This window comes from Sinocyclocheilus rhinocerous, unplaced genomic scaffold (genome assembly GCF_001515625.1).
Source record: "Sinocyclocheilus rhinocerous isolate Xijiao unplaced genomic scaffold, SAMN03320098_v1.1 scaffold612, whole genome shotgun sequence".
In the NCBI taxonomy this organism is placed as follows: domain Eukaryota; kingdom Metazoa; phylum Chordata; class Actinopteri; order Cypriniformes; family Cyprinidae; genus Sinocyclocheilus; species Sinocyclocheilus rhinocerous.
Window position 1 is genome coordinate 1058109 of NW_015625585.1, and position 15916 is coordinate 1074024.

General features: G+C 38.3%; 1 protein-coding gene across 1 annotated transcript in view; it reads left to right on the top strand.

Annotated features, from left to right (window-relative positions):
• LOC107753971 (syntaxin-1B) overlaps positions 1-15916 on the top strand; it is a 41793-nt gene continuing 25877 nt past the window's right edge. Inside the window, exon 1 of the mRNA XM_016570272.1 lies at positions 1-314. Within this exon, the coding sequence (XP_016425758.1) occupies positions 285-314 (30 nt within the window). The 5' untranslated portion in view covers positions 1-284. The remainder of the gene's footprint in view (positions 315-15916) is intronic.

Genomic DNA, 15916 nt, shown 5'->3' on the forward strand with positions numbered 1-15916 from the left:
CAGCATCAGTACCGCGTTCGGAATCGCATTCGTGTGCTGGAGTCAGAGCGCGCTGCGGGGCATCACTGCACCGCCACGGAGGACACACCATCACAGAACCAGGAACGGGGAAAAGGGAAAAAGGCGTGAAATAGTGCAGAGGGGGAAGAACAGGGCGCTCTTTTTTTCCCCGAAACCACCTAAATCTGTGGGAAATTAAACAGGAGCCAGACATTCGCTAATAATAAATCCACGAACGCAGCGGACATCTCAAGCGATATTTTTGGCCAGCACGGCGGGGGAAAATGAAGGATCGCACGCAGGAACTACGAAGTGTAAGTCTGGATTTCTGATGCTTTATCCTTCATCTCCTACCATATTCTCCATCTCCTCACCGCAACCGGGCGTCAGCAGCTGACATTCACTGCTGCTCGCTCACGGTTGAGCATTTATGGGCATAATACGATTTCCATAAAATTTCCGATATTTTTTCCTCCTTCTTCTTTACGCAGTTACAAATGTCTACCATATCGCGCATATATCACGTTTTGAATAGCGGCTCTCACGCGAGCGCCGTTCCATGTGTGATGGATCGATTTATCGATCAAATCGGGTTATATGGCGTAATTCGCGAAATGAGCCCCCCTACATTAGCATGCATGCAAACAGACTACCTTTGATACATGTCGCCCGGGAGTGTGATCTAGGGGTATAGACTGCTGCGGATAGTTAGCCAGTATTCTTACTCTGATACGCACCATCCCAGCATCTAATTCTATGATCACCGCATCATTAATTATTAATAGCGATTTTTGTTGTTGTTAAACGAAAATAACATTCACCACTTGTTCCGTACCCTATTAACTCTTTTAGATTTTGCCGTCTGTACCTGGGAATTTTGAGCATCTCCACGAAAGCTCCATTCTGGATACATGCACATCCTCATCGGACGCATTTGGATCGTTGGGTGGGATGTGCGATTATTGCAGCACGCTTTGTTCCGTTATATTAAATATGAAAGGGTGTAGTAATATTCTTGCATGTATATGAGCTAAACGAATAGCCTACAACATGGCCGCCAAAGTATTTCTATTTGTAGTCGCGACGGTATAGCGACTTCATCGCTTTTTTTTTTCAATAATATGGAAAGTGGGCCTTGAGGCTTTAATGCGTCGTCCAACCTCCATGAATGTTCTGTTGAAATATCGTAAAGGAAACGCCTGAACCCAGTGCACTGCACTCATCAGTGTATGCGCGAGTGGTGCGCTTGCGGGGGGGGTGGGGGTGTAATAGAGAAATGTACATTAACATGTTTGTAAAATATATATATAGCCTATATATCAGCAATTTCATAACCCAACCCAAAGACGCGCGTCTTCTTCACTTGCTTCATCCTAAAAGTAATTCCGACCCAAGACTTCCCTTACTCCCCCCGGAGCATCTGATATCAGCCTTTGCTTATCAGACGCAATGTAGAAATGTAAGCTGCAGATAACTGGATTTACAGAATTCGCAATTATACGTGATGCGCGTGCAGACTCCCCAAAGCCGGGCGCACTCGCTGTACACTGTCACGGAGCTTTTACACATATACATCATCAGTCTTGCTTCTAAAGGTGTTAATGGCTCAACGCGAATCCGATGCGACATGATTGGGCAATAATCACATTTTATGTAATCGTCAACATCACTGTGACGTATCGGTCGCGTGGTGAGGGAAGTGTGCGGGTTACTTGGACTGTGGGCGTGCGCAGGGCGAGCGTGTCTATGCATAGCAGACACGAGCAAGGCTAAATCAGACGGAATTCATTGACCTTGCCCCTTTCAATATTAGGTTTCATTTGTATAGGGGAGAGATCTGACATTAAATGAATGAGTATGATTGAAGGGGATAATTGCAGCCTGAAGTATTGCTCATGAAAGCCGGGTGGGGATGCATTATGCTCCAACAGTGGCAACATTTCCAGCATTTCAGATCATAAAGACTGTATATTTATGACTCCAAGGAAGAAGTCAACATAGCATCCACGTTCTGATAATTAACACACTTAATGTCTTACGGCTGAAGGTCTGAATCAACCTACAGAAAATGGACCAGAATATCAATGGCAGATAATTTGATTCGGATAATAGGCCTGTGGAGACCGGGGCTAGTTGTCACACAGGAGAAGAGCTTTATCTCAGTAACTATAAGGTTTTGAGTCCAATGTTCAGTTAAGCAAATGTGTTCATTGGTTTCAAAAACCTAGATCAAAAAATGTTAAAAAAAATATATAGAATTTGTTTTTGTTTTCAAAATAGGCTATTTGTTGGTCAAGATAATGGTTTGATATTTTCTACCTTATACTTTTATCATGCTTCATTCAATGTTTTGCATTTCGTAATTCTAATACTCTTTAAAATATTGCCAAACAACCTATGAAAGCCTGTTTAATGCCAAGTTCTATTGTGACAACTTACCCCATATAGTGCGACAACATGCCTGCTCTGTCGCAAAAGGTCAATGTGGTCAATGTGTCTTCATTGAACCTTTTTCTTGGCAGAGGAAATATCCGATAGCTTTTTTGGAGCCAAGACTTGCCTTTTAAATTAACTGACTTGAGAAAATAAATCTACCGTAATATTCACCTGAAAAAATCTCACCTAATATATGTTTGAGACAGGGGTGTAGCCATCATTTCAGAAGTGAGGGGGACAGAAATGATATATATATATATATATTGAGACGTAATAATATGTGTGACTAAATCTAAGCTAAAAGTCTTTTGAAAAGCGGATATGGTTCATGTCAGCGTTAGTGTGACAGAGTAAGCATGCAGACAGTATATGTTATTATAGTATATCACTTGAACAATATTATTCCAAATCCTGATACTAAACATGCACAATGTATTGTTGTGCTTCACTGTGCCCTGTGATGTCCTTGAGAGAGGCAAGGCTGAATGTCTGTGTCTCTCGGCCTCTCTCTTTTTTTTTCTCCTCATCTCAGCTAACAGGCTTCAGCAGTAAAATCATATCTAACACTCCTAATGTTAATTATATAGGCAGTGAATTAAATGAGTTACTGAGTGTGAAACAAGTTTTGTTGTGCTTTCAGAATAAGGTATATGTAGGGATAGTTCAGCCAAAAATGTAAACCAACACATCTAAATCTATGTGACTTTCTTTCTACTGTTGAACACAAAAGATGATGTTTTGAGGAACTAACCAAACAGTTCTGGTGACCATTGAATTCTATTGTATGGACAAGAAACATAGAGACAGAAACTTTTCTCAGAATATCTTTTTTGATGTTCCACATTTTAAAAAAAGAAAGTCATGAGTAAATGATGACAGAATTTTCATTTTTGAGTGAACTATCCCTTTAGGAATAAGTCAGATAGACATGTCATGTACACATGCTCGCCAGACACAAAGTTACAAGATACGCCTGGATGTTGCAGCTTGTCAGTTTAAGCTTCATGTTGAAATATTGCAATGTTTGGGAATATTAAATATTAAAATGTATACTCAATATGACTGCCCTGATGAACTTTTCTCAAATCAGTTGAATGTAGGACATGGTTTTCCACATGATATGCATATTTCAGTTAGCTGGCTAATGAATGAGTGAGAATAAACAGCGAAATGTGGAAAAAAAAAAAACAGCACACGGTTGTTTGATGTTGAGTGCATCAAAATAAATAAATGGACAAGCAAGCAAAACAACATGAAAAATGTATGCAAATGAGTAAGTACCAATAAATTAAGACCCAAGTTAAAATGTGTTGGATCCACTGTTGTTGAGTGTTGAATTTCATAGTATTTCTAGAGAAGATGGCATAAAGAAGGAATTTCTTTATTTTAATATGTTTTGCATCTAGCATGATCTCCAGATAATAATTTGTAATAGTGATAAACCACAGGTGTGGTCTGACTGGAAAGTTGGCAACCTAATTTACTCAGAAGATCATCTGGCATCACATCTGTATCTTGCCCAGTTTTGTCCAGAAAAGAGGAGGCCAGACACAATGAGCTAATTGATGGTAAACGAGTGCTAATAGAACCCACAGCTATGACCATACAGGTTGTGAACTTTAAACTCAATGGCGCATTTTGATCTGTAACTTTATTCACAGTTCTTACTGAAGATCTGATATAGTTGCTCTCAAAAAGTTAGCATATGTTTATATGACCAAGCAAAAAATTGCTAATGCATATCAGAAGAACCAGGGTTTGCCACAGACTAGAGGAAGCATAATGCTTAATGTAATTAACTTAAAAGTTTTTTTTGAGTGAGTTCACTTGCTAAACGGAGACAGGAAGTGAGCACTATAATAGAAAATAAGAAACAGATTTGATTGGCAATAATTCCTTTTCAGAAATGAAAAAAAAAAAATGTTTTCGATCACTTCGGCCTAATATGATGTATCAAAAGGGCTTCCAGTTGATCAGTTGCAAACCTGTTAGATACTCAAAATAGTTTTTTTTTAGAGCGTTTTTTTAAATTCTCTGGACAGATGGGATAGAAGCAGGGAACCCCAGCAGCCGACGCGACACACAGAGAAAGTATCAGAATGATAAGCAGCGAGCAACGCTACAGCTGACTGCAGCAAGAGCTGAGCTCATGGGGAAAGTGAACTCAGTAGGTGTCTTGTCAGCCGACGGGGCCGGAACAGGTAGATAATAATTGGCAGAGAGAGCGAGAGGGGAATATACGGCTACATATGTGAAGCTGGCCGTTGCCCAACAGCAGATGCAACAGATAGGTCACGATAGGTCACGGATGGAAGGGATGCGGTGGCTTTGTCCAAACTGCAGGAATGAAGCGCTGCAGGTACAAGTGATGGCCAATGAAAACGCTGTAGGGTTAGAGAGGGAAGTGGAATTTTCCCAAATCTCTGATAGGGCGGAATTGGAAGTGAAGAAAGACATAAAGCAGTAGTGGCCACACGTACTGTAGCAGATGGAGGATAAATGAGATGCACCATAAAGACATTTTGTTAGGAGATAAATGAAGGTTTAATGATTCAGGTGTGGGGTTATTGCAATAAATGAACGCTGGGTAGATTTGCTGATGCGCAGGAATTGGGTAAAACTGCTTTCTAATAGTATAAAATGAATTCTGAGCACTGACACTTGGGCCGGGAGCCTAAACTGATTTGCTTGGCTCTTTTTGCATTTACAAAGCTCAGCAGTAGGTAGTGTAGTAAGGATTTTCAGAGGTTAAACTGAAGGCAAAATGTTTCCACTTGAGATGCACAGTTTTTATGAATTTGTTAACTGCGTGTAAGCTGAGGCTGAATGATTCTGGCAAGTAGTGACTGTTGACAGTTCGAATGGGTAAATGTCTAGGTTTAGTTCAAGGACTTGTGTCAGAGGATTCTTCACAAAATAAACCAGATTTAGCAGAAACGTGGGCATGGGTGCGGACTATATGTGCTAACTAGTTTAGGACTGGAAGGTTGAGCTTTTCATAAAGAAGTGAATCAGAGTTTCTAATCTGCTGTTAATACTTCTTTTAGCGTACATGTATAAAGCAGCAGTTTCCTCATAGTTTTTTAGTCACACTTTATTCCTGCATGAAAGATCTCAGACCAGTCTTGAACAAGTCAGTCTTCTACAAGATATGAAGATATCAGCTAGCATGTTTGCTTAGTACTAAGCTGTGTCTGCATTTGTCATGGACTACTGATATTTTTACATTTAATCATTTACAGTTTTTTTGTCCAGTTGTCTTTAAAAAAAATCTCTTTTGATTGTGTATTTTTAACTACAAGTAGTTCCGACAATTGGGTTATTGTTTGCGAATATGGGCAACACTGCACTGTACTGTGTTTGTGGGGACAACGCAATAGAAAGCTGGTTGTATATCTCTTTCTTTCTCTTATCACATTAAATTCAGACAGGAAAAGTACAATACAGCTAAAACAATTACTTTTTGTCATGCAGTGCAGGAAACACAGTCAGTGTACTTCAGTATTAAAATTTGATATGTATTGGAGCCATGTTTCTCTTTAGTTTCTCAAAATAAGTGTTGGATGCATACTTGCATCCTAGAAATAATTAATCCAAAAGTGAAGAATCTTTCGTCATTTACTCACCCTCAATCATTTCAAACAGTATGACTAATGCTTTCAAGCTTAAGAAATTACGCAAAAGCATCATAAATGTATAATAAAAGTCAACTTTATGTTGTGTTCCGTGGAAGAAAGAAAGTCATAAAGGTTTGAAACAACATAAGGGTGAGTAAATGATTTGGAAGTTTAATTTCTGGATGGACTGTTCCTTTAATCAGTCTTAACATATGGGTGGGCGACCACTGTAGTAAATGGATTTTTGTTGTTGTTGTTGTTGCGTATGGTTGCTCCATCATTAACAGTCTTGGTAATTACTGAAGAATTTGAAGGGGGAGGTCCTGTCAATAACATCATTAGTATTGATCCATTCTATTATTGATCCATTTTCCTTCATTTTTTGGCTTTAAAGAATTACACACAAATGTAAGGCAATTTACTCCAACATCATTAGCATACACAAAGACCTTCACTAGAAATTCACTACAGTGTTCATATGACCTTCTACTGAACTATATTTTAATCCACTTTTTGCTTAGTCATTGTTAAAGTACCGATTGCCCCATGGTACATGCACGTGAACATCTGCTAAGCATCATGCATGATAATGTATGTACCATCTGTGGTACATTTTTCACACCACATAATGGAAATTTCATAATATAAGAGGATAATCTTTGGCAAGCATCAACATCAAGCAAGTTAGACTGAGGTCAGGTGTTAAAAACCATGGGCTTTAGATTTCATTAAGACTGAATCACACTTTCCCCTTTCTGACCAGCGTTAATTTAATACCTTTTAGTCATGCCCACAAAATACTGCCCTGGTGGGTAAATTTCAATAGATCGGCAAGATTTGCCATGATTTAAAAGTTACAGGTTGGATTTATGCTTTAAATTGACTGCGGGCTGTGAATGAGTCAGCAAGTTTGTTGTTCATTCTCCAGTGGCTTGCTGTCATTTGAACCAGATAGGTTTTTTTTTCATACTTGAGTCATTATTGACTAATGTGAAAAGACAGCAGCTATTCCAATGGGATACAGGAAGCGGCTTTATCAGTATTAGTAAGGGGTCGAAGTGTCAGTCCCAGTCGCCCCGCAAACGTGTTTCTGAATGTTTCTAAGAAGTGCCTTGAGCTGCTTTCTTTGGAGCTGCTGGCATTATTCATGACCCTATTAACATTACTGAGTTTATAGACATGAATGTCAATATCATCATTTTTTTCATGAATTGTTTACTTATTAAAACACTAAATGTGTAAGAAAATGATTAATAACCTAATATTTCGCCTAAGTTGACGGTTTACAGCTTTTGCAATGCATGCATGCTTTCATTTTTCTGTAAAATATTCATACATTTAAATATGTATAAATATATCAAATGTATTATATGTTGCATTGCCATAGTTAAGCATGGCATTTGATAAAACTATCAATTTAATGTAATTTAGCATAAAACAAGCCACATTTTTGGAAGAACTATCACTTTGCAAGATATAGATTCAACAGCAACATTTATGCTAATCTTGTCATCTCTTAATAATAGTTTTTCCTTTTTTATGTATTTTCTATGGTTCTATCTTAGTCTCATGACTTTGCTCCAGATTTTCCTGAAGAATTTAGAGCAATTTTTATTTTAATCCACTTTTTGCTTAGTCATTGTTAAATTGCCCCATGGTACATGCACGTGAACATCTGCTAAGCATCATACATGATAATGTATGTACCATCTGTGGTACATTTTTCACACCACATAATGGAAATTTCATAATATAAGAGGATAATCTTTGGCAAGCATCAACATCAAGCAAGTTAGACTGAGGTCAGGTTTTAAAAACCATGGGCTTTAGATTTCATTAAGACTGAATCACACTTTCCCCTTTCTGACCAGCGTTAATTTAATACCTTTTAGTCATGCCCACAAAATACTGCCCTGGTGGGTAAATTTCAATAGATCGGCAAGATTTGCCATGATTTAAAAGTTACAGGTTGGATTTATGCTTTAAATTGACTGCGGGCTGTGAATGAGTCAGCAAGTTTGTTGTTCATTCTCCAGTGGCTTGCTGTCATTTGAACCAGATAGGTTTTTTTTTCATACTTGAGTCATTATTGACTAATGTGAAAAGACAGCAGCTATTCCAATGGGATACAGGAAGCGGCTTTATCAGTATTAGTAAGGGGTCGAAGTGTCAGTCCCAGTCGCCCCGCAAACGTGTTTCTGAATGTTTCTAAGAAGTGCCTTGAGCTGCTTTCTTTGGAGCTGCTGGCATTATTCATGACCCTATTAACATTACTGAGTTTATAGACATGAATGTCAATATCATCATTTTTTTCATGAATTGTTTACTTATTAAAACACTAAATGTGTAAGAAAATGATTAATAACCTAATATTTCGCCTAAGTTGACGGTTTACAGCTTTTGCAATGCATGCATGCTTTCATTTTTCTGTAAAATATTCATACATTTAAATATGTATAAATATATCAAATGTATTATATGTTGCATTGCCATAGTTAAGCATGGCATTTGATAAAACTATCAATTTAATGTAATTTAGCATAAAACAAGCCACATTTTTGGAAGAACTATCACTTTGCAAGATATAGATTCAACAGCAACATTTATGCTAATCTTGTCATCTCTTAATAATAGTTTTTCCTTTTTTATGTATTTTCTATGGTTCTATCTTAGTCTCATGACTTTGCTCCAGATTTTCCTGAAGAATTTAGAGCAATTTTTTTTAGAAGCAACACAATGTCTAACATCAAATATCTTTTGATTCAAATTTCTTCTGATTGGCCCCAATTATGACATCATACATCATTTTTGCATTCAAATTTTTAAAATTGCATTCTGCTTGGGTAAAGTGTAATATTTTATTCATTGTCTTATTATTTTAAACTGTTGAAATATTTTTGCAGTTTTTTTTTGAAGAAGAAGAAGAACGTTTTTGAATGAAGAAGTGTGTAACCCTGGTTAAGTAGTCCTTGATAAATTTTTAGATAGTGATTTATAGTCTTTTATTTAGGCTTCAGCCTCAATTGATTTCTAAGGTCATACAGATCCTTTGAATGAACATGTAAATGCTTTCAGTTCTCTGATAAAGGACTCATCATCTGTCTATTTAGTTTCTTGTTATTAGCCTCGGTTTATTGAAGAAGAAGAACGTTTTTGAATGAAGAAGTGTGTAACCCTGGTTAAGTAGTCCTTGATCAATTTTTAGATAGTGATTTATAGTCTTTTATTTAGGCTTCAGCCTCAATTGATTTCTAAGGTCATACAGATCCTTTGAATGAACATGTAAATGCTTTCAGTTCTCTGATAAAGGACTCATCATCTGTCTATTTAGTTTCTTGTTATTAGCCTCGGTTTATAGCACAATTGAACTGGGGATAACCCGTCCCTTGGGTGGAAAGGAGAGAACGTCATGCACCACTAAGAGACAACACGAAACACACACTATACTGCATCTTCCTCACCTTTTATACACAGTTATTGCCGGTTTTATTATTTTTTTTTTTTCCTGCCTCAATTTTTTTCTAAATGGCCTTTGAAGAAATGCACATCATTTGATGTTGCTAGACATGATGCAAAATTTAATGCAGTGTTTATTTTTAGCCATAATTAAGGTAGAATTAAATAGAATTAATTAGAAGAACAAAAACCTTAATCTTGTCATCTCTTTATAATATCTTTCCTTTTTTTTTTTTGGATTTTCTACAGTTCTCTCTCAGTTTCATGATGGATTGCACATAATTTCGTGTTGCTAGATGTGATGCAAAATTGAATGCAGTCCCTCAAACGTTTTCTATCCCAGAATGCACCTTTATATATTGAAAGAATCCACGGGTTAGAGCAGGAATGCAATTGACTTCCACTTTGGAAACATAATCACATTCTCCACCACTTCTCCTCATGTTTGTCAACAGAAACTAATGCAGTATCATGAGGCTAAAGGAGGTTACTGTCTAATGCTGTAAGGACTTCTGATGCCTGAGGCCAATAGCCATCCTCAGCGCAGATGGGCCAACGGCAGGGAGGCAAGATTATAACATTTCTGCATTACCCCCGCACCTGATTTTACACCGCATTATCCCGAGAAAACCCGGCACAGATTCGGGTGTACGTTTCCGAGAGCCTGCCATATACACTGGCAAAGGTCCTCGTCACCTGCTTGGAACGGGATACTTTTCTTAAACGTCCTTTTCCGATGACAACTTCTTCCGTATCATTCCGGCCTCCCCTCCCCCAGTGCTCCCTCTTTCCCTGTGGAGGTCTGTCTCTCTCCCCATCCCCCTCCGATTGCACTTTCCTGACCCTCCCCCTACAGCTGCACACTTCTTCCTCTTGATTCTCCCTGCCGCACACTCGTACACACTCGCTTTTACATCCTAAGCATACTCGCTATTGCTCCATCCCTGCCAAGGGCTTTTTTTCCAATCGCAGTGTGGGTAAATAAATCAAAGTATGAAAAAACTGAAACTGACACACTTTCATTCCGTGGAAAGCACCACTTGAGCAATTCAGTGAGTTCTTGAAACTTATGAATGTGGGCAATTTATCTGTCAGACTTTTTTTTAATTAAATAAGAGGCGTATATCATGCACATTTTAAAAAAGTACTTTTTTTCTTGATACCACATATTTAAGAACATGACATGGTGCAAAATTTAATCCAGTAATTATTTTTAGCCATATTTAAGCTAGAATTTAATAATGATAAATTTAGTTATAGATTTAGTTATTTTTAGTTACATTTAGTTTAAAATATAAAACAAACCATGTTTTGTAAGAACTATCACTTTGATAGGAATAGTATTGGTTGTATGGCACACGATTCAACAGCAACAATCATGCTATAATATCTGTCCACTTGAGCAATTCAGTGTGTTCTTGAAACCTATGAATATGGGGAAATATATCTGTCAGAATTTGTAAAATTAAATTAAAAAAAATATTAAAAATAAAAAATCACGAGGCATATTTCATGCACATTTAACAAGTAATATTTTATTATTATTTGTTTTTGTTTTTTTCAAATAACTATAGCAGTATTTGATACCACACATTTAAGAAGAACCTCACAGCATTTTTTAGGAGTGTGTAGCTTTTATATCATTGCTGAAGTTTTTATATAATGTATTAAGCAGCAGTATCAGCAGTAGAGTAAAATTAAAATACTTGACATATTAAAGCAATGCATGCATGTACAGCTAAATGCATCAATGCCTAAATCGTGTTTGTATTCCAATCACTGCATGGGTACGACTATGCCTGCAGTGTATTGTGAGGACAGTTTTATTGCAGGGACAATGTCACGTCCTCTCTGCTACACACCACCCACCAGTCCTTAAACGGGTCATATGATGCTGCTAAAAAGAACATTATTTTGTGTATTTGGTGTAATGAAATGTGTTTATGCGGTTTAAGGTTCAAAAAACACATTACTTTCCACATACTGTACATTATTGTTTCTCCTCTATCACGAACAAGTCAGAAAACAAGAATATTTTACTATATTTATTTCATTTTTGGTAATTCCGCACCAGGTGGGATATAAATTCAGGGTCGCTAAATCTCACGTAATACACTCAGTCTTGCAGAATCAGCTCAGTTAGATGGTAACCAGAAGTGACAACAAAGTCAACAAATTTCATTTTATCTTGACAGCATAAAAGGGGGGCACTGAATAATTTAAAGGTAAATATCAGGGTAGGATCTGGATTCATATACTCTACGCTACTGTAGCTCAAACAGTCAAGATCATGGGTTTGTTTCCCGAGGAAGGAATGAACCCTGAATGTAATGTAAGTCACTTTGAATAAAGACATCTGCCAAATGCATAAATGTAAGTTGTTCATCTCAGACTTGACTCAGAGTCAATTTACCTGATCTAACTACCTCCTGAGGTTCCTGGTGAAATAGGGCAACAGGGTGCCACTGGGATTTCTCACAATCTCATTCAGAAATCATAGTAATAAAAGTCCTACAAAATACACAGACACAGTTAGTGAAAACAGATTTCTACAGCCTTGCTAGTCACCAGCATATGTTGCATTTTGGATGCTCGTTTACTCGTTTTTCCTATTGCACGCTTGTATTGTTTGTAACTGGTTGACAATGGGACTCTTGATGGTAAAAGTTAAGATGCTTGGTGGAAGACTAGTATAGACTAGTATAATTAAAATCAAATGATAATTTTTAATGTAATATTAAATAAAAAAGACACAACTATTCTAGTTAACCAGTTAGACCAGCTCCAAACTTCATGACCCTTTCTACATTTAGGCCAGTTTGTGTTCATTCATAATCAACTTCCATGTTGCTCTGTGTTCCTTTGCACACTTTTCCATCTAATAGGCCCCATGAAATCAAAATGCAATCTGCTTTAAAGGGGTAGATCACTCAAAAATGAAAAGTTTGTCATCATTTACTCACCCTCAAGTTGTTCCAAACCTGTATGAATTTCTTTCTTCTGTTGAAGACAAAAGAAGATATTTTGAAGAATGTTGGTTACCAAACAGTTCATAGTATTTTTTTTCTGTGCTATGGAAGTCAATGGCTACCACAAACTGTTTGGTTACCAATATTCTTCAAAATATCTTCTTTTGTGTTCAGTAGAAGAAAGAAATTCATAACGGTTTGGAACAACATGAGGGTGAGTAACTGATGACAGAAATTTCACTTTTGGCTGACCTATCCCTTTAGTTCAATGTCTATTAGCTTTAAGGTGTAGTTCAAACTTTGCTTTTAGGAGAGCTATGCATTTAACAAGTTCTTGTATCCTGTAGCTCAAACAGTAGTGCATGGGACTAGCAGCCCTGAGGTCAAGGATTCAATTACGAGTGAATGCATGAAGTGATAAAATGTACCTTGACTGCAGTGTGAGTTGCTTTAGATAAAAGTATCTGCAAATGCATAAATGTAAATGTTAAAGCCTGGGTCGAGAAAGTGGTCCAAACATTAGCCCAATGGGTTCATATCTAGCCTTGGCAAATGGAAAACTGCTTAGCAATTTTGGCTTATCTCTGACTCAACAAATGTCTTTAGACATGGCTATATTATTCAAAATGACTCATGGACAGCAGTATGTCTCCATACTTTGTCTCCATGTGCTGAACATCTGCATGTAATCAGCCACTTCTCTACAAAGATAGATAGATGATGTTGGATAATGTTTTTATATGTTGGCCAGTGTACATGCTGAGCATCATATAATGCGTTCCTTCTTAGCTTTTATTCATTTTTCTTCTTAAACCACAGCAGGTTCCTATCTTCGACACATGAATATTAAAGTGTATGCTGATGGTTGAGGTGTTCCTAAGTATCTTTTGGCCTAATATTTTGTCCTTGTATACCACATTGAAGAGGTTCTTAACCGGCGGGCCGCAGATCCATTCTGACTGGTTTGATGACACCGGAGGACAAAAACATGCTAAACTATATAATTATGCATAGTTAAGATAAAAATAGGCTTATCAACTTTAAAAGGAGGAGATGCTTCCAGAATTGTTTCTTGTTGATGTTAAAGGCTATGGAAAAATGCAAAAACTATGGGATTTAGAGCACAAATTCCTCTTTTAATTGGTAGAAGCTAGTCCAATTAGACAGTTGCCAACTTGGACAGGTTGTGTGACATGGCTTCATCCTCAAAAATCAAATAAAATATGATCCAAATACATTTAATATGCTTTGCTGTAATTTATGCATTTATAGACTTGAAACTTTTCTTATTCAGTCTTAATAATTTAGCATACTGTTCAGCTTACAGAGTTCATGGTAATCTACATAATAGTAGTATTTGAATTTATTAATAATGAACCGAGTTTCAAGTCACTCACAATCCCGATTCATTGTTTGTTACAGTCTTTCTTTGAACTACCAACATAATCCAAATAAAACTGTCATATAGTATTGCAAGTGTGTAGTTTTCTTTCACAGCTATGCTTGTGTGTTCTCTCTCTCTGTGGCCTGCACAAGTATAAGAGTAATTAAAATAATTTAACCTCAAATAAGCATTTCATATCCATGTATTTATTTCTTTGTTAAGTAACCGTGTAACAAGCGGGGTAATGTAAATTCAGATGGTCATTATCGCAAAACAAACCCTATCAGGGTGGTACAAGACCAGATCCTGATCACCCGGGGTTTGTTTTGTGATAATGACCCTCTGATTGAATAATATCCCTTGCTTAAAACCAATCTCAGGAGTTTGCCATGCACCCAAATAGACTATAATGACCTTGGGTTGCTTATGCTGTAGTTTTGCAGAGAATCTGTCATAAGGCTGGCAGTGAGTAGATGTGACATATCCCCAAGCATACAGTGGTGCTCTTTTTTAAAAAGACAAGAAGCCAATGTATAATGTGAAAAAGAACACTATCGAGGTTCTTTATATATCTGTATATAATATTATATATTTGAATTTCAGAGAAGGAAATACGTACACCTACACCTACCTTGACTTGAACCATAAAGGACATTTGTTTTGTGGATTTTGAGGAAAGTGTCTCCCTGCATGGATTGACTTGATCTGCCCTTCATTCTCACGGTTACCATCTAGCATTCATGCAGAGCAAGAATGCAAGAACTGATAAAGTGAATACTTTGAATGCAGTGCAAGTTGCTATGGATAAAATGGAGAAATGTAGAAATAACGTCTCAGGTTACATATGTAACCATGGTTGCCTGAGAAGGGAAAGAGACACTGCATCCTCTAGCGGTCGCTATGGGGAACGCCTTCAGCGTGACCGGTGTCTGAAGCATACATCTAAGCACGACAATAACATTGGCCGGCGACAGCCTACGACGTCATTACCGGTGCGACCACAGTATAAAAGGGTGCCGGGAGAACGCGTCATCCGCTTCTTCGTCTGAAGCTTGTGTCCGAAGCATGGCAAGACATCTAGAGGACGCAGCGTCTCGTTCCCCTCTCAGGGAACCATGGTTACATACATAACCTGAGGCGTTCCCTTTCGAGGGAACATCGAACTGCGTCCTCTAGCGGTCGCTATGGGGAACGGCAGGATTGACTTGATCTGCCCTTCATTCTCACGGTTACCATCTAGCATTCATGCAGAGCAAGAATGCAAGAACTGATAAAGTGAATACTTTGAATGCAGTGCAAGTTGCTATGGATAAAATGGAGAAATGTAGAAATAACGTCTCAGGTTACGTATGTAACCATGGTTGCCTGAGAAGGGAAAGAGACACTGCGTCCTCTAGCGGTCGCTATGGGGAACGCCTTCAGCGTGACCGGTGTCTGAAGCATACATCTAAGCACGACAATAACATTGGCCGGCGACAGCCTACGACGTCATTACCGGTGCGACCACAGTATAAAAGGGTGCCGGGAGAACGCGTCATCCGCTTCTTCGTCTGAAGCTTGTGTCCGAAGCATGGCAAGACATCTAGAGGACGCAGCGTCTCGTTCCCCTCTCAGGGAACCATGGTTACATACATAACCTGAGGCGTTCCCTTTCGAGGGAACATCGAACTGCGTCCTCTAGCGGTCGCTATGGGGAACGGCATACCCACGCCACCATGCTGAGGGAAGTGCATGCCAAGCACCACAGCGAGCACTAAATGCCAACTCTACCAAGCCATGGGAGTTGCCCCTAGGACACCTTGACGGCTGTCAGTGACATTATCCCCTTTGGCCAAAGGCCTGAGCTGCATACCCTAAAACCTGTTAAGGCCTGGGCTGGAAAGCCTGAACCCGGGGCAGAGCTCAAAAGGCTTGGAATCAGAAGAAAGAGAATCCTTTAAGGGAATACGGCCAGGCGTCTAGGTTACAATAAACCAGACCCTGGCCTGTCACCCAGGGGGCTACCACCAGCTCTGAATGAACTCGCTCAAAGGAACTGACTCGACAGATCTTTG